Source organism: Hemiscyllium ocellatum, chromosome 39, assembly GCF_020745735.1.
Source record: "Hemiscyllium ocellatum isolate sHemOce1 chromosome 39, sHemOce1.pat.X.cur, whole genome shotgun sequence".
Classification (NCBI taxonomy): domain Eukaryota; kingdom Metazoa; phylum Chordata; class Chondrichthyes; order Orectolobiformes; family Hemiscylliidae; genus Hemiscyllium; species Hemiscyllium ocellatum.
In genome coordinates, this window is record NC_083439.1 from 32,521,709 (window position 1) to 32,535,088 (window position 13,380).

The window sequence follows — 13,380 nt, forward strand, 5'->3', positions numbered from 1 at the left end:
AGAGTTTGAGTAGGGAGATTATGCTGGAACAGTATAAAGTGTTGGTTAGGCCATGGCTAGAGGATTGTGTGCAGTTTGAGAATCCACTGTTCTCAGAAGGGCATGATCACTGGGAAGAGCATGATGGCGATTTATCAGCATGTTGCCTGGGCTGGAGAGCTTCAGTTCTGCACTGAGATTGGATAGACTGGGGTTGACTTTCCTTGGAATAAAGGAGATTGAGAGGGGATGTAATTGAGATGTATAGGATTATAAGGGCTATAGACAGAAAGGAACTTCTTCCCCTTGCAAGAAGAGTCAATAACAAGGGGGCATTGGCTTTAGATAACGGGCAGAAGATTTGGATGGGATGTGAGGAAGAATTATTCCACTTATGATGGTTGAAGTCGAGAATTCACTGTCTTTGAAAGGTGATAGAAGCAGAAACCCAAATGACATTGAAACAGTATTTAGTTTCACACGTGTGATGCCAAGGCATACAAGGCCAAAGTGCTGGAAAATGGGATTATAACAGATAGGTGCTTGTTTTTCACATCACCAACTCAATGGGCCAAAGGGCCTCTTTCTGTGCTTGTAGACATCTATGATTCTATAATTGCAGAAGTAGATCATTCACCCCATCAAGCCTGCTTCACCATTGAATAAGATTGTGGCTGATTTTGTTTGTGTTTCAAATTCCCAACTACTCATCATTAACCCATGGTTCACCTGCCCAACACAAATTCCCAATTACTCATCATTAACCCTCGACTCACCTGCCCAACACAAATCTTTCCACCTCTGCCTTAAAAATATTATCTTTCAATAATACTCTGCTTTTTGTTTTTTTCCCCTATCAGAGTGAACAACTTTGCATTTTCCCACATGATATCCATCTGTCAAGTTTTTGTGCACTTGCAATCGATTTAAGCCTGCAGCTTCTCTGTCCCTTCTTCCTAACAAGATTGCCTAAGTACATGTAGCTATCTATGAATTTAAGTACCGTACCTTCGCTCGTGTTGTCTAAGTTATTGAGGTAATTTGTGAAAGGTTGGGGCCTGAGTATGCACTCCTGTTGGACTCTGTTCATCACACCCTGTAAATCAGCAAAGTTCATGTATTCTCTTTATCTGGTTGGCAAAAAAGCAATCTTCTATCCATGCACATATATTATCCCTACACTTTTTGAGTTTTATTTTCTACAATATCTTTTGATGTATGTTATCAAATTAATTTTGGAAATTTAAGTGTACTCACTTTTGTTCATAAGCATGTTATTCCTTGAAAGGACTCCCAAACATTAATCAAGCATGATTTCTCTTTCACACACCATGTTGACCCTTGCTGATTATCTTGCGTTTTTCTAAGCACACAGTTGTAATCTCTTTTATATTGATTCCAGCACCTTCCCCATGACAGACATCAAGTTAATTAAATTATAGTTTCATGTTTTGTTTTGTCTCCTTTTCTTCTTAAACAGAGGGATTAATGTTTGTTCCTTTGTCAGTCTGATGAATCCCTTCCTGAATCGACGGTGTTTTGGAAGATTTAATCTGCCCGTCAGCTCATTAGCCACCCCTTTTTAAGATCCTAAGATGAAGTCTATCTGGACCCAAAAACCTGTCAGTCTATAGGTCCATTAGTTTACGAAGTAGCACCTCTGTCATGATTATAGTTTTAAGTTCCTGACTTGCTGCTACTTTATGACTTACAGCTTTACTGGAGTTTTTTTGGAACTCTGTATTGAAAATTGAAACAGAACATATGCTTCATTTGCCATTTCCTTATTATTGACACTCCACTCTGTAGAGGACCAACAGTCTCTCTGTTTACTTTTTTTCCTTTTTATCTACCTGTAGAAACTCTTGTCGTCCATTTTACATTCCTGACTAGTTTTCTCTCATACTCTATCTTCTTGCTCCTGATTCACCCCTTAGCCATTGTCTGCCATTCTGATTAATCAGCTTGTTTGTCACTCATCATTCCACAATTTCCAGAGAGTGGTAGGCCTTTGGAATCCATTGCCACGGAGCACAGTGGAGGTCGGGACGTCTAAATACTTTTAAGGCAGAGATTGATAAATTCTTAATCTGGCAAGGAATTAAGGGATACAGGGAGAGTGCGGATAGGTATCATGATTGAATGGTGGAGTAGGCTTGAGCGGCTGAATGACCTTACTTCCACTTCTATTTCTTATGTTCTTGATTTAAAAACTTTTTCCTTTTATTTCCATGCTTTTCCTGATTTCTTTAGTTAATCGTGGGTGGTAGGGCCTCCATTTAGTGTTTTGATCTATAATAAGAATATGCTTATTTTGAATATTCTGCAAGTGTCAGCCATGGTGTGTTTATTGATCTGTCCCTGAGCCTAATATGCTGGGTCACCTTAGCTAACTCAGTTCTCAAGTCCTCATCGTTGTCCTTATTAAATTTAAAAATACGAAGCTTGGACTTGATCTTTCTTTCAAACTTAAGAACAAATCACTACTGCAACCTAAGGATGCCTTAATTCTCAGCTTATTAATTTATCTTGTGTCACATTATAGAATTTTGATTCAGCAACAACAATATATTTCCAAGTTGGGATGGTGTGTAGTTTGGATGGGATCTTGCAAATGGTGATGTTTTCATGTATCTACTGCCTTTCTCTCTCGAGTTGGTTGTAGTCATAGGTTTGGAAGCCGCTAAGGAGCCTTGCTAAATCTCTGCAGTACATCTTATAGATAGTACATACTGCTGTTTGTGTACAGGGTAGTTTTTTGCATTGGGTAAATGGCAGTGTTGTTACTGCACTGGAACAACTTGTATAGGGGTGTGGAAAGTCTTCAATATTAATGAGCTAGAATGTTGTCAGGTTCTGTACCTTTACAGTTTTCAGTGCCTTGTCTCACTATCACATGCAGCAAATTGATTTGGTATGTGAAGCTGGAGATCTGCACAGAAGACCCAGTACGCATCATCCACTTGGCACTTCTGGCTAAACATTCTTGTGAATGTTTCAGCCTTATCTTTGGCACTGAAGTGCTGAGTTCCCAGTCATTAATGATGAGGGCATTTGTGGATCCTCCTCCTCCAGTGAACTGTTAAATTATCCATGAATGGATATGGCAGGATTGCAAAGGTTTGATCGAAACGGTTGGCTTGAGAAGTTGCTTAGCTCTGTTGGTTTTTTGCAATTTCTGCTGTTTGTCAAGCAAGTGATCCTGGTTGATAGCTTCACTGGATTGACATCATCTTTTTAGTTATACACTCTCTAGTGAATCAGCATTGATCCCCTGACTTGGTTGTAATGCTGGATTTGGAGAGCATGCCAGGCCATGAGGTTGCAGATTGTGGTTCAATGCTGATTGCTTACAGTACCTCGTGGAGCTGCTAGATCTGTTTGAAATCCCTTTCATTTAACAAAGTACACAACATGATAGAGGGTATTCTCTGTGAAGATAGTGGCATACTGGAATTTCAGATGGAAGATACACCTGGCTGACCATTGAGCTCAGTAGACCAATCCTGGCCTTTCCCACATGCCTTGATCTCTTTTGCCGCAAGAGTTGAAAGCAGAATGATTCGGCCTCACCCACTTTCTGTTTACCAGGCTGACAGATTAAAGTTAAGCTTAAGGATATAAATATTTTGCAGACATTAATGCAAAGTCTACAATACAAACCACAGAGATATGAGAAAAAAGTCTCATCACTGACATATGTTGATACTTTATTAAGACACTTAGACAGGTTTCATGCAAAATTGCCATCAGGAAATCAATATGATGGATTTTGAGAGAAAACATTTCTCTTATTGATACGTTGCTAGGATTCCAAGCCAGGTGAAGAACAAATCTAGAGTGAGCCTGTTTTAGCAGTAAATGTATGTCTGATGGGGATGGGAAGGTGCTGGTGTTGGATTAGGGTGGACAAAGTTAGAAGTCACATGGCACCAGGTTATAGTCCAACAGGTTTATTTGCAATCACAAGCTTTTGGAGCATTGTTCCTTCATCAGTTTAAGCACATAAAGGGACAGGATATTGATAAAATATCTTAAGCATATACATTTATGTCCTGTCCCTGTTTATAATTCAGATGAATGCTGCAGTGGACCTAGCATTTAGCAAACTAACCTCTGATTGCTTTATCCTCCCAACATCAAAATCCTTGTTGACGTCCTGTCTGCAATAGCTCGTTCAGACTTGTTCTGTGGCATAGCTGTTAAGGTGAAATTTCATGTCCGTTTTTAACCTTTCATATGATGTGACACTAATTTGTTAAAAGTCACGTTCAAGCATTTTCAGGATTGGCAGTTTCTGGCACATTGCTATATTACCTGCTTATTTAAGTCAAAGTCCAGGTGTGAAACTGGTATCATGAATTTCTGCCATTGTGATTCCATTGGAGCATGTTCATGAAAAATGCATTTTTTTTTACAAATTGAGGGTTTGGTTGTGTATAAATTTTTTTGCTGTCAGTGAGTGGAAAATCATGTGTAATGCAATCTGGATTTCTAGTATGTGCTGCAGGCAGGCAATGTTCTGATTTGTTGTATATAGTCAAAAAGATTTTCGAAGGGTGAGAGTATTTCTGCTCCTTCCAATGAATATAGTAGATTTCCACCAAGCTTTCCAACCTACTATAACCATCCTACGTAGACTAAGTCTCATGATGAGTTGCTGAGCCAAATGTTTCTTTAAAATGATTTTCCAGATGTTCAGCTTTGGAGGTTCAGAAAACAGTTTGTTTAATGACATGACTTTCCATAACATACAATGCCAAAGATGTAGAAATGGTTGAATGGGGCATCCCCTATTGATTGAACTAAAGGTCAGCCTCCATCTCCCCCCTCCAACTCCACTATCCGTCTCCTGACTGAAAGCAGATTAAAGGGTGGTTATTGTCAAGAAGTTGCGGCCTATTTTGTCCTCAGAATAATTGTGTTTTTTCTGCATCGAAAAATATAAGAGGCTTTGACATTCCCTTTCATTATAATCCAGTCAGAGCCGATTCAGAATTCTCCTCCCTGGATTCTGAGGTTAGAGATTTGTACACAGCCTTCAACTAAGTCTCTCTTGTCTATCCTAAAAATTGCAAAATACATTTGGTTCTGCTATAACACGGTAGTTCTGTTCTGGTGCTACCCAGTGTTCTAAGAAAATTGTGTAATAGCAGCCCCATTTAAACTAATGGGACCAGAATCTGATTATAACCATTACATGCTTTAAAACTTCATGCTATAGAAAGTGTCCCCAATTTGTCAATAGTGTTGTAGCAAATTTGCATCAATGAAACGTGCATTATAACAATGATCTATAATGTTATGTTAAAATGTGATATTTGGCAAGAAGGATTTTCACAACTATATTGTACTGATGTAGATGTTGTAGAGGGCAAGAAATTTGAAGGAAGCTTAAATTGAAGATTGAAAATTTCCCAGTTGATAATCAAATTTGCAAAATGTTCTTTGGAATCTCAACCCTTTTTACTATCTGGTTGACTTAAGTGCCAGGGTGATGTGATATTCACTTAGGTCGCTGGGGAATCTATTCATTGAAACTTTTTTGAACAGAGATGAAACATTGGACCGAACTTTAGTGTTGATGAGACCAGTGAAAACCTTTTAGCACAGTAGAGTTTCTGACTTTGCCTGATTGGCATATTTAAGTGGCTGTGGTTCTTTCTGTGATGAACAGAGACATCAAAACAATATTTATTTGAACATGATTAAGGTGTGGCAACTGTTTATCGTCTCTTACTGAGACTTTATTAATCTGTCAGATTGGTATATTTAAAGGATTTTCAAGGTAGATTTTTGAATGTGTGTTTTGCCAAAGATTTCCACACTTTACTTAAACACTGAGCCACACAATATCAAGCAAATAGTGAATATTAGATGACTGTGCTTGGAAGGGATTTGCGTTAGGAGGGCCGAGGGGCTCAAGTTAGCACTGAATTGATAAGAAGGGGCCTGGGGACATGGGTATATGACTCCTCTGAAGAACCATGAACCAAGCATTATGGAGAAATTGCTACTGAAAATCTTTCAGAGGATATGAGGTGTGGATCCCTGAAATGGAAGGGCTAGGTCAGAAGGGAAACCCTTAGACTCTTACACTCACCAGCAAAAACTGGACTGAATTGAGATCCATCCATCATATTTAAATAGATCCCAAGTTAGCATAATGGAAGATTGGATGTGGTTGTTGGGGGCAATGGCCTCTATCTGCACTTACAGGGATTCGATGATCTCAGCTCCAGGATATCGCTGTGTAAGTTCTTTAGGGTAGTTTCCTTGGTGTACCCATCTTCAGTTGCTTCAATTGCCCTGCTTTCACCATAAGATGAGAAATGAGGATGTTCGCTGATAATCATATAACATTCAGTACCATTTGAGACTCTGCAGTTACTGAAGCAGTCAATGCCCAAAAGTGGCAAGTTCAACATTCAGGTTTAGGCTGACAAATGGCAAGTAGCATTACACAAATTACTAACTCTTAACAGAATTTAACCATCACCCCTTGAAATTTAACAGAACTATCATTGATGAAACTACTATCAACATCCTGGAGGTTTTCCCTTTACCAGAAACTGAATTAAACTACCCATATAAATCCTATGGCTATAAGACCAAGTCAGAGGTTAGCAATCTTTCAGTGTGTAACTCATTTCCTAAACACCCCAATGCCTGTCCACCTTCCACAAGGCTCAAGTCAGGAGTGTGATGGAATATTCTGCACGTGTGAATAAATGCGCAACTCTCAACAATACTAAAGAAGCTTGACACCATGCAGGACAAAGCAGCCCACTTGATTAGCACCACATGCACAAATATTCACTCCGTCCACCACCAACACTCGTGACCGTTGCCATCTGGAAGGAAAGGCAGACGCATATGGGGACACCACCATCTGCAAATTCCCCTCAAAGTCACTCACTATCCTGCCTTGGAATAATATAGCTATTCCTTCAGTGCCACTGGATCAAAATCCTGAAACTCCCTCCCTGATAACACTATATGGGGGCAACTATATCAGATGGACTGCAGAGGTTCAAGCAGACAACTCACAACCGCTTCCTTGAGGGTAAACCAAAATGGGCAACAAATGCTAACTCAGTCAGCGAAGCTCACTTGTCAAGACTGACTAAAAATAAATTACCTTGAATTATAGTTACTGCACTTAGAACACTCGCCTACGTAGTGAAACTTTGAAATGTTATATCGGAATTTCAACTGCCATTATGTATACACTGATCTTCTTTGCAGCAATGAGTTGGATTGCCAGTTAATTTGTGGTTTTGCGAAAGATGTTAGCCAGGATACTGGGAGGACTAAATGGCCTTTGATAGGTGCAGGAGATTTTTAATATGCACCTGAACCACTGGAAAATGCAAACCAGATTACTTGAAAAAAATGCTGTTTCAGCACTTCTACAATAACACCATATTTTATTGAAATTTTAGTCTGCTTATGTTTAGAGTAAATAAATACATCTCAAAATTGAGAAGGAAATTAGGCACCAGTGTCAGAACCAAGCCTAGGATGAAGGGGATAACACCAGAGACAAGTTGCCATATTACTTTTCAGAGTCATCTGACATTGGGATTTGCGCAATTTGCTCTGGAGGTTTCTACTTCAGGCGAAGTCAAGACTGGGATAATTGGTTCAAATCTTATTGAAACTTTAACGAATTGTGTAAAAAAAACACTATCAAATTCCAAAGAGAGGTCCGAGTGGGAAAGACTTCTTGGATACACATTTTGATACCAAGGAATTGAAAGTAACCTGAGCAAGAACAGAATCTATCATAAGTAAAACATTTGAGTTCTAAAATTTTTAGTAAAGTATTTTTAAATTCTCCAAGCAGTTTCATATTTCATTTTTGGTATATTTGTTTGGTCTGTCCATCCAGATTCTAGTAAGTCAGTGAAGCCACTATTCTTGTGGACACATTTTTGTTATGTGCAAGTCTTCAATGGCTGCCTACACACCAGTCCCACTTGTTCTGCCTTTTTTTATAGTTTAATTTTTAAAACTATCACCAAATAACTTATGTCACTATAAAGTACCAGTAAACCAGCACTGCCCACCAGGGGCAGTACAACAACAACAAAATAGGAGAGGGTGGGAAGAGAAGGAGGGGTCTAAATTAAAATGAAACTGGAAGGGGAAATAAGGCACTCCAGTGTCTGTAGTGCCCACTTTCCTCTCAATACCTGAAGGGTGTTGGTGGCACTACATCCTTCCTCTCTAAGAACACCCAGGCATGAACATAACTACAGAAGAGAGGCAGTCAGTCAGAAACTACAATCCCTTCCATGACAAGCTGCTTGCCTTGTTCTGTTTCCCCTTTTATGTACTATATCCAGAGGTGCTTTCACACATAGTTCCTTGAAAGTAGAGTCACAGGTAGATAGGATAATGATAATGTTTGGTATGTTTTCCTTTATTGGTCAGAGTATTCCATATAGGAGTTGAGAGGTCATGTTGCGGCTGTACAGAACATTGGCTAGGCCATGTTTGGAATATTGTGTGCAATTCTGGTCTCCTTCCTAACAGAAGGATGTTGTGAAACTTGAAAGGATTCAGAAAAGATTTACAAGGATGTTGCCAGGGTTGGAGGATTTGAGCTATAGGGAGAGGTTGAACAGGCTGGGGCTGTTTTCCCTGGAGTGTCAGAGGTAGGGGGTGACCTTATTGAGGTTTGTAAAACACTGAGGGGCATGGATAGGATAAATAGACAAAGTCTTTTCCCTGGGGTTGGGAGTCCAGAACTAGAGGGCATAGGTTTAGGGTGAGAGGGGAAAGATTATAAAAGAGACTTGAGGGGCAATCTTTTCACACACACAGTGGTACGTTTATGGAATGAGTTGCCAGAGGAAGTGATAGAGGCTAGTACAATTGCAGCATTTAAAAGGCATCTGCATGGGTTTATGAATAGGAAGAGTTTGGAGGGATATGGGCTGAGTGCTGGCAAGTGGAGCTAGATTGAGTTGGATATCTGGTCGGCATGGACAAGTTGGGCCGAAGGGTCTGTTTCCGTGTTGTACATCTCTATAATTCTCTAATTATAATCTCAACCTGAAGTTTGTTATGGACCAGGCTAAATCCACTCAAAACATTTCAAGAAAGTAGCCCAGAGCTGAACTTGGCTTGCAGGTGTACAGTGGATATTCCAGGAGAGATGCAGCTGGTCAACCCACTTTGCTTAAAACTAAACAGAATTTATTTACAAGATTCCCCCTGAATGAAACGTAAAAGAGAACAGAATACTGAATAACTTAACTGATCTCAAAACCCAACAGATTATCCCAACTTAATGCTGCTGTTCCCAAGACTTGCAAGACCCATATAAACAACCCTTGGCACAAAAGGTAAAATCAAGCACAGGGTCTTAAAGGAGAGATGTCAGAGAGAGAGGAGGATCAGCATGGACCTGTGTCTTTGGATCTAGCAGCTTCAAAACTGCCTGACTGCTTTTTGTGAATAGCTATTCCAAACTAAACCAGGGAAAACTGAGCTGTGAGAACTGGCCACTCCTTTTTCATTGTACAAGAGTTTTTATAAACTTGAACGTCATTTGCTAGCTATAACCAAATTGGACCTAAAACCCTTCAACCCCAGACTTTTCAGAACCTGTGCTTTTATAACCACCTGAAGAAAAAAAACTAAGGTCAACATAACCTTGTTAAAAGAGCAGAATCGCAAGTTTTTGAAATGCCTATGGTGTTTCAGTGCAAACTCTGAAATAAACAGTGTGCTGGAGAAACACAACAGGACTGACAGCAGCTGGTGGTGGGAGGATTGTGGTAGAGGGAGTGATATTTTGAGTCTGCTATGACTCTCTCCTGAACGAGGAAATACTGCCTTCCTTGCAAAGCCACCCATTGGAAAGGTGATTTCTATTTTATAACAGAAGATGATTTTATTTAATTGTGCATTTTTTAATAACAAATGAGTGCAAATACTCTAAAACTGAACATTTTTCCAAAGGTATTAATCCCAATGTGAAAAATAACACAACCCAACCAGGCAAATGACCCAAAAATAAAGATGAACTTGACTAGAGCTGCTGTCTTAGTTTATCAGCCAGCTGAAAATCTACTCATGCAAATAATATAAACCCAGAAAACTCCAATAATTACAACCAAGTGCAACGATTTAGCCATATAGTTTTTATGTCTGTTGATGTAAATCCCTAGGAAACATTTTATTGCTGTGGTTTCTTCATGTCAGCAATGTAGGATTCAATTGGAATATGTGGTTGGAATTTGGTCTGTTGTTTTTATTGCCCATTAGCTTTTCTTCTGATGATTTGGTCTCTCCTGATTGGTGGTTATCAATACCAATTGCAGCAAGTGCCTACATCTGTTTGGCATCACAGATTGTACTGAAGTTGAAATCACCCTGTCTCTGGCTGCTCTCCGTGCTTCCATTTGTATCTGATCCAATTCAACAGCCAAATCTGATCTGCGTTAGTCCTTTATAGCTTGGCACTCCACAAGCAACCGCTTCTTATCCGGTGTCATTGGAGTCACAGCAGTTCCTATCTGCCAGTTTTCCCTGTTTCTGGCTGTATTGTCCTCTATTAAGCATGGTGAATTTGACATCTTCCACAACCAGCAGTTATATAAAGGAATTGGGGCACGTTAAACCTGCCTACTTCTCTGCCTTCTGCCTGTTTCCTTATCTGCCTGCTGACTGTGATTCCCTCAGAGGCTGTTGGCAAACTACGCTGTTCAGTCGCTTTGTGATATTGAATGCCTCCCGTAGGCTGGCATGCTTTTTCTTTTCAGTTCAAGTGCTTCCTGCTAACTTATTCTACCTCATTCTTTTCAGTCATGCTGTTTATTCCACTCCCCAGCTTGTGTGCTCCCTGTTTAAGATGCTAACCTGAGAGTTTATTAGCCTATCTAGAAGCGGAATTATAGGATGATGGATAGCTGATGGGGAGGTGAAAGGGACTGAGAAGGAGAAGCATAAAAGAGAACAAAAATGTGGATGTGTGAGCGAGGAAAGTAAAGAAGGAGCTGTGACAATCGCAAAAGTCATTGTGCTCTAGATATTAATCCCACCATGTTGCCAGATCCCAGTCCTCCCACACAGTGTCTCTCCTGGCTCTTTCTGATACAAATCTCTCTCCAGTTGGAAACTTGGTTGGAAGTTTGCTCCAGGAATTTTTATTTCCCAGATGAGTTGTGATGATTGTTTGCTGTGTTCCATCCAGTGTCTCTTTGTCAAGGTTCACTTTTCTCCTTTTTTGGTATTTGTTCAATGTTGCTTGCTTTGTTATCTATTCCAAATCATAATGTATATTACCTTGACTCAACAAAATAACATGACTAGTTCTCCCTCAACCTTGATCAATGCCTAACTTCTTAATGGAATATGTCCTTAATTGCTAAGTTTCCCAATTGGTTGTTCCTCTACTACTCAAAACTAAATAGGTCATTAGATCAAAGAACAACGGAAATACAGACCATAAATGAACCCAAACACACAAGCTGGTAGCTTGTGGTGCATAATGACACTTAATAGAGGAATTGTCTATGTTGTATAGGAGCTCATCAGCTGCTCTGACACGAACATTTGATTTTTTAGAACATATACTCCTCCATTCAAATAGAATTGTCATTATCAGCAAGAAAGAAGTCGCATTTCTGTAGCGCAGAAACTTGAAAAAATTGTAATGGAGGAGACATGAAAGTTTTGGAAGGTTTGAATTGTGATAATGACCAGATAATAGGTTTTCTATTCAGTGATATTGATAGGGGTACCAGGGGGGAGCAGCCCTACACTCTTTCAATGTGATACGGTAGGATCTGATTCATGACTTTGTTTAACATTTCATCCCAAATGGTGGCATCTCTGACAATGTAGTAGTTTGTGAGTACTAAATTGAAGTATCAACCTAGATTTTGTGCTCTAGTTTCTGTTTCAGAACGGGGATTGAAATCCTTGCCTTTTTCACTCAAGGTGAGAGTGTCACCACTGAGCCAAGGTTGACATGGCTAAGTGTAAGCTCAGTAAGTGTTTGGAGATGAAAACTGGAAACAGTCATTTAGGAGCAATCGTGTTTAATTATTTCTCAAATTATGTGCACATGACCTGTTTTTCATTGGTGAGGTCCTGTGAGTTTTAACTACTTTTTTGTACCATATGCCTTGAGAATAATTTCACAGAGGAAATCATGCTAATAATGATGGATGATATTCGGGGAAATGGGTTGAATTGACTGGAAAATTGGAGCTATTAGAATAAAATCACTTTAAAAGTCTTTGTTGATATTTAGTTTCTGTAATGGAGGGAAAGGAAAATTTTAGCCATTCATTCATTCATTTTTTCTTTCCAGGGAAATGGAGAACAATCACAGACTGTCTACTTCCTTCCCGAATTTGCACTTTCTCCACAGGGGAGTTTTCTGGAAGACACAACAGGAGAGCAAGTCTTGACTTACCGCTATGATGATCAGGTCGGTGCAAAGTTTACTGAAATGGGACCGTTTTTGAATGGCGCGCGATTTGACAAAAGCCAGACGATCTAAAATCAGGGATGCCGTGAATTCCTCAAAGGACTTAGCCAATCATAGGCATGTGTGTGGTTTTGCACAATTTGAATGTGTTGAATTAATGTTCACCGAAAGTTCTCTTTTTCAGAAAGAAGTACTTGATCACTGCGTAAACTGATTCATTGATAGGAAATATCATCATTACAAAATTTGTGTTAAGGATTAAAACAGCTTTCTGGGAATAGGCCATAAATGTAGACAACAGAATTATAGGCTTTTTTTTATTCGTGTGATTTCTTCAACATGTCCCTCAACTCATTTTCTCTCAAATTATATCTGGTTGCCTTTTAAACTCATTATTGGTCTTTAGCAACATCTCTGATCATTAGTTTTACAAACCTATTGCTTTTTCTGTTATTAGAAAACGAATGTGTATCACCTCCCTTTCAACTTACTCATTCAAAATGTGTCATTGAACAGAGTGAGAACTGTGTTGGAGTTCAACTTGTCACTCTACTCATGTTGGGTCACATTGTTTTTATTTTTAATTGTGTTAAGATGGGATGCTGGCTTCACTATTGAGCATTTATTGTCCATCTCTATGTTCCATTGGCTGAATTGCTTGCTAGCTTATGTTACAACCAAGAGTGAATCACATGGGTTTTAACTACAATACATTGACACCATAAGGGGTGTAATTTTCTGCTGCAGCAGTTTCGTGGAAGGAGCATTAAATTGGGTAGTTATTGCCAACGTTGGGCCGCCTTATTCATGTCTGAGATGTGGGTATCTAGCATTTATTATTCATGCCTAATTGCCCAGATGACAGTCAAGAGAGAATAACACTGCTGTGGGTCACATGTAGGCTAGACCAGGTAAGGACAGCAATTACCTTTCCTAAGGGGTACCTG

General features: G+C 39.5%; 1 protein-coding gene across 2 annotated transcripts in view; it reads left to right on the plus strand.

Moving 5' to 3' along the window:
- The window catches only part of adamtsl3 (ADAMTS-like 3), a 661,690-nt gene that overhangs the window by 63,312 nt on the left and 584,998 nt on the right, over positions 1–13,380 (plus strand). For both annotated transcript variants that reach the window (XM_060852820.1, XM_060852818.1), the window contains exon 3: positions 12,314–12,433. In XM_060852820.1, coding sequence (XP_060708803.1) covers positions 12,314–12,433 — 120 coding nt within the window. The remainder of the gene's footprint in view (positions 1–12,313; positions 12,434–13,380) is intronic.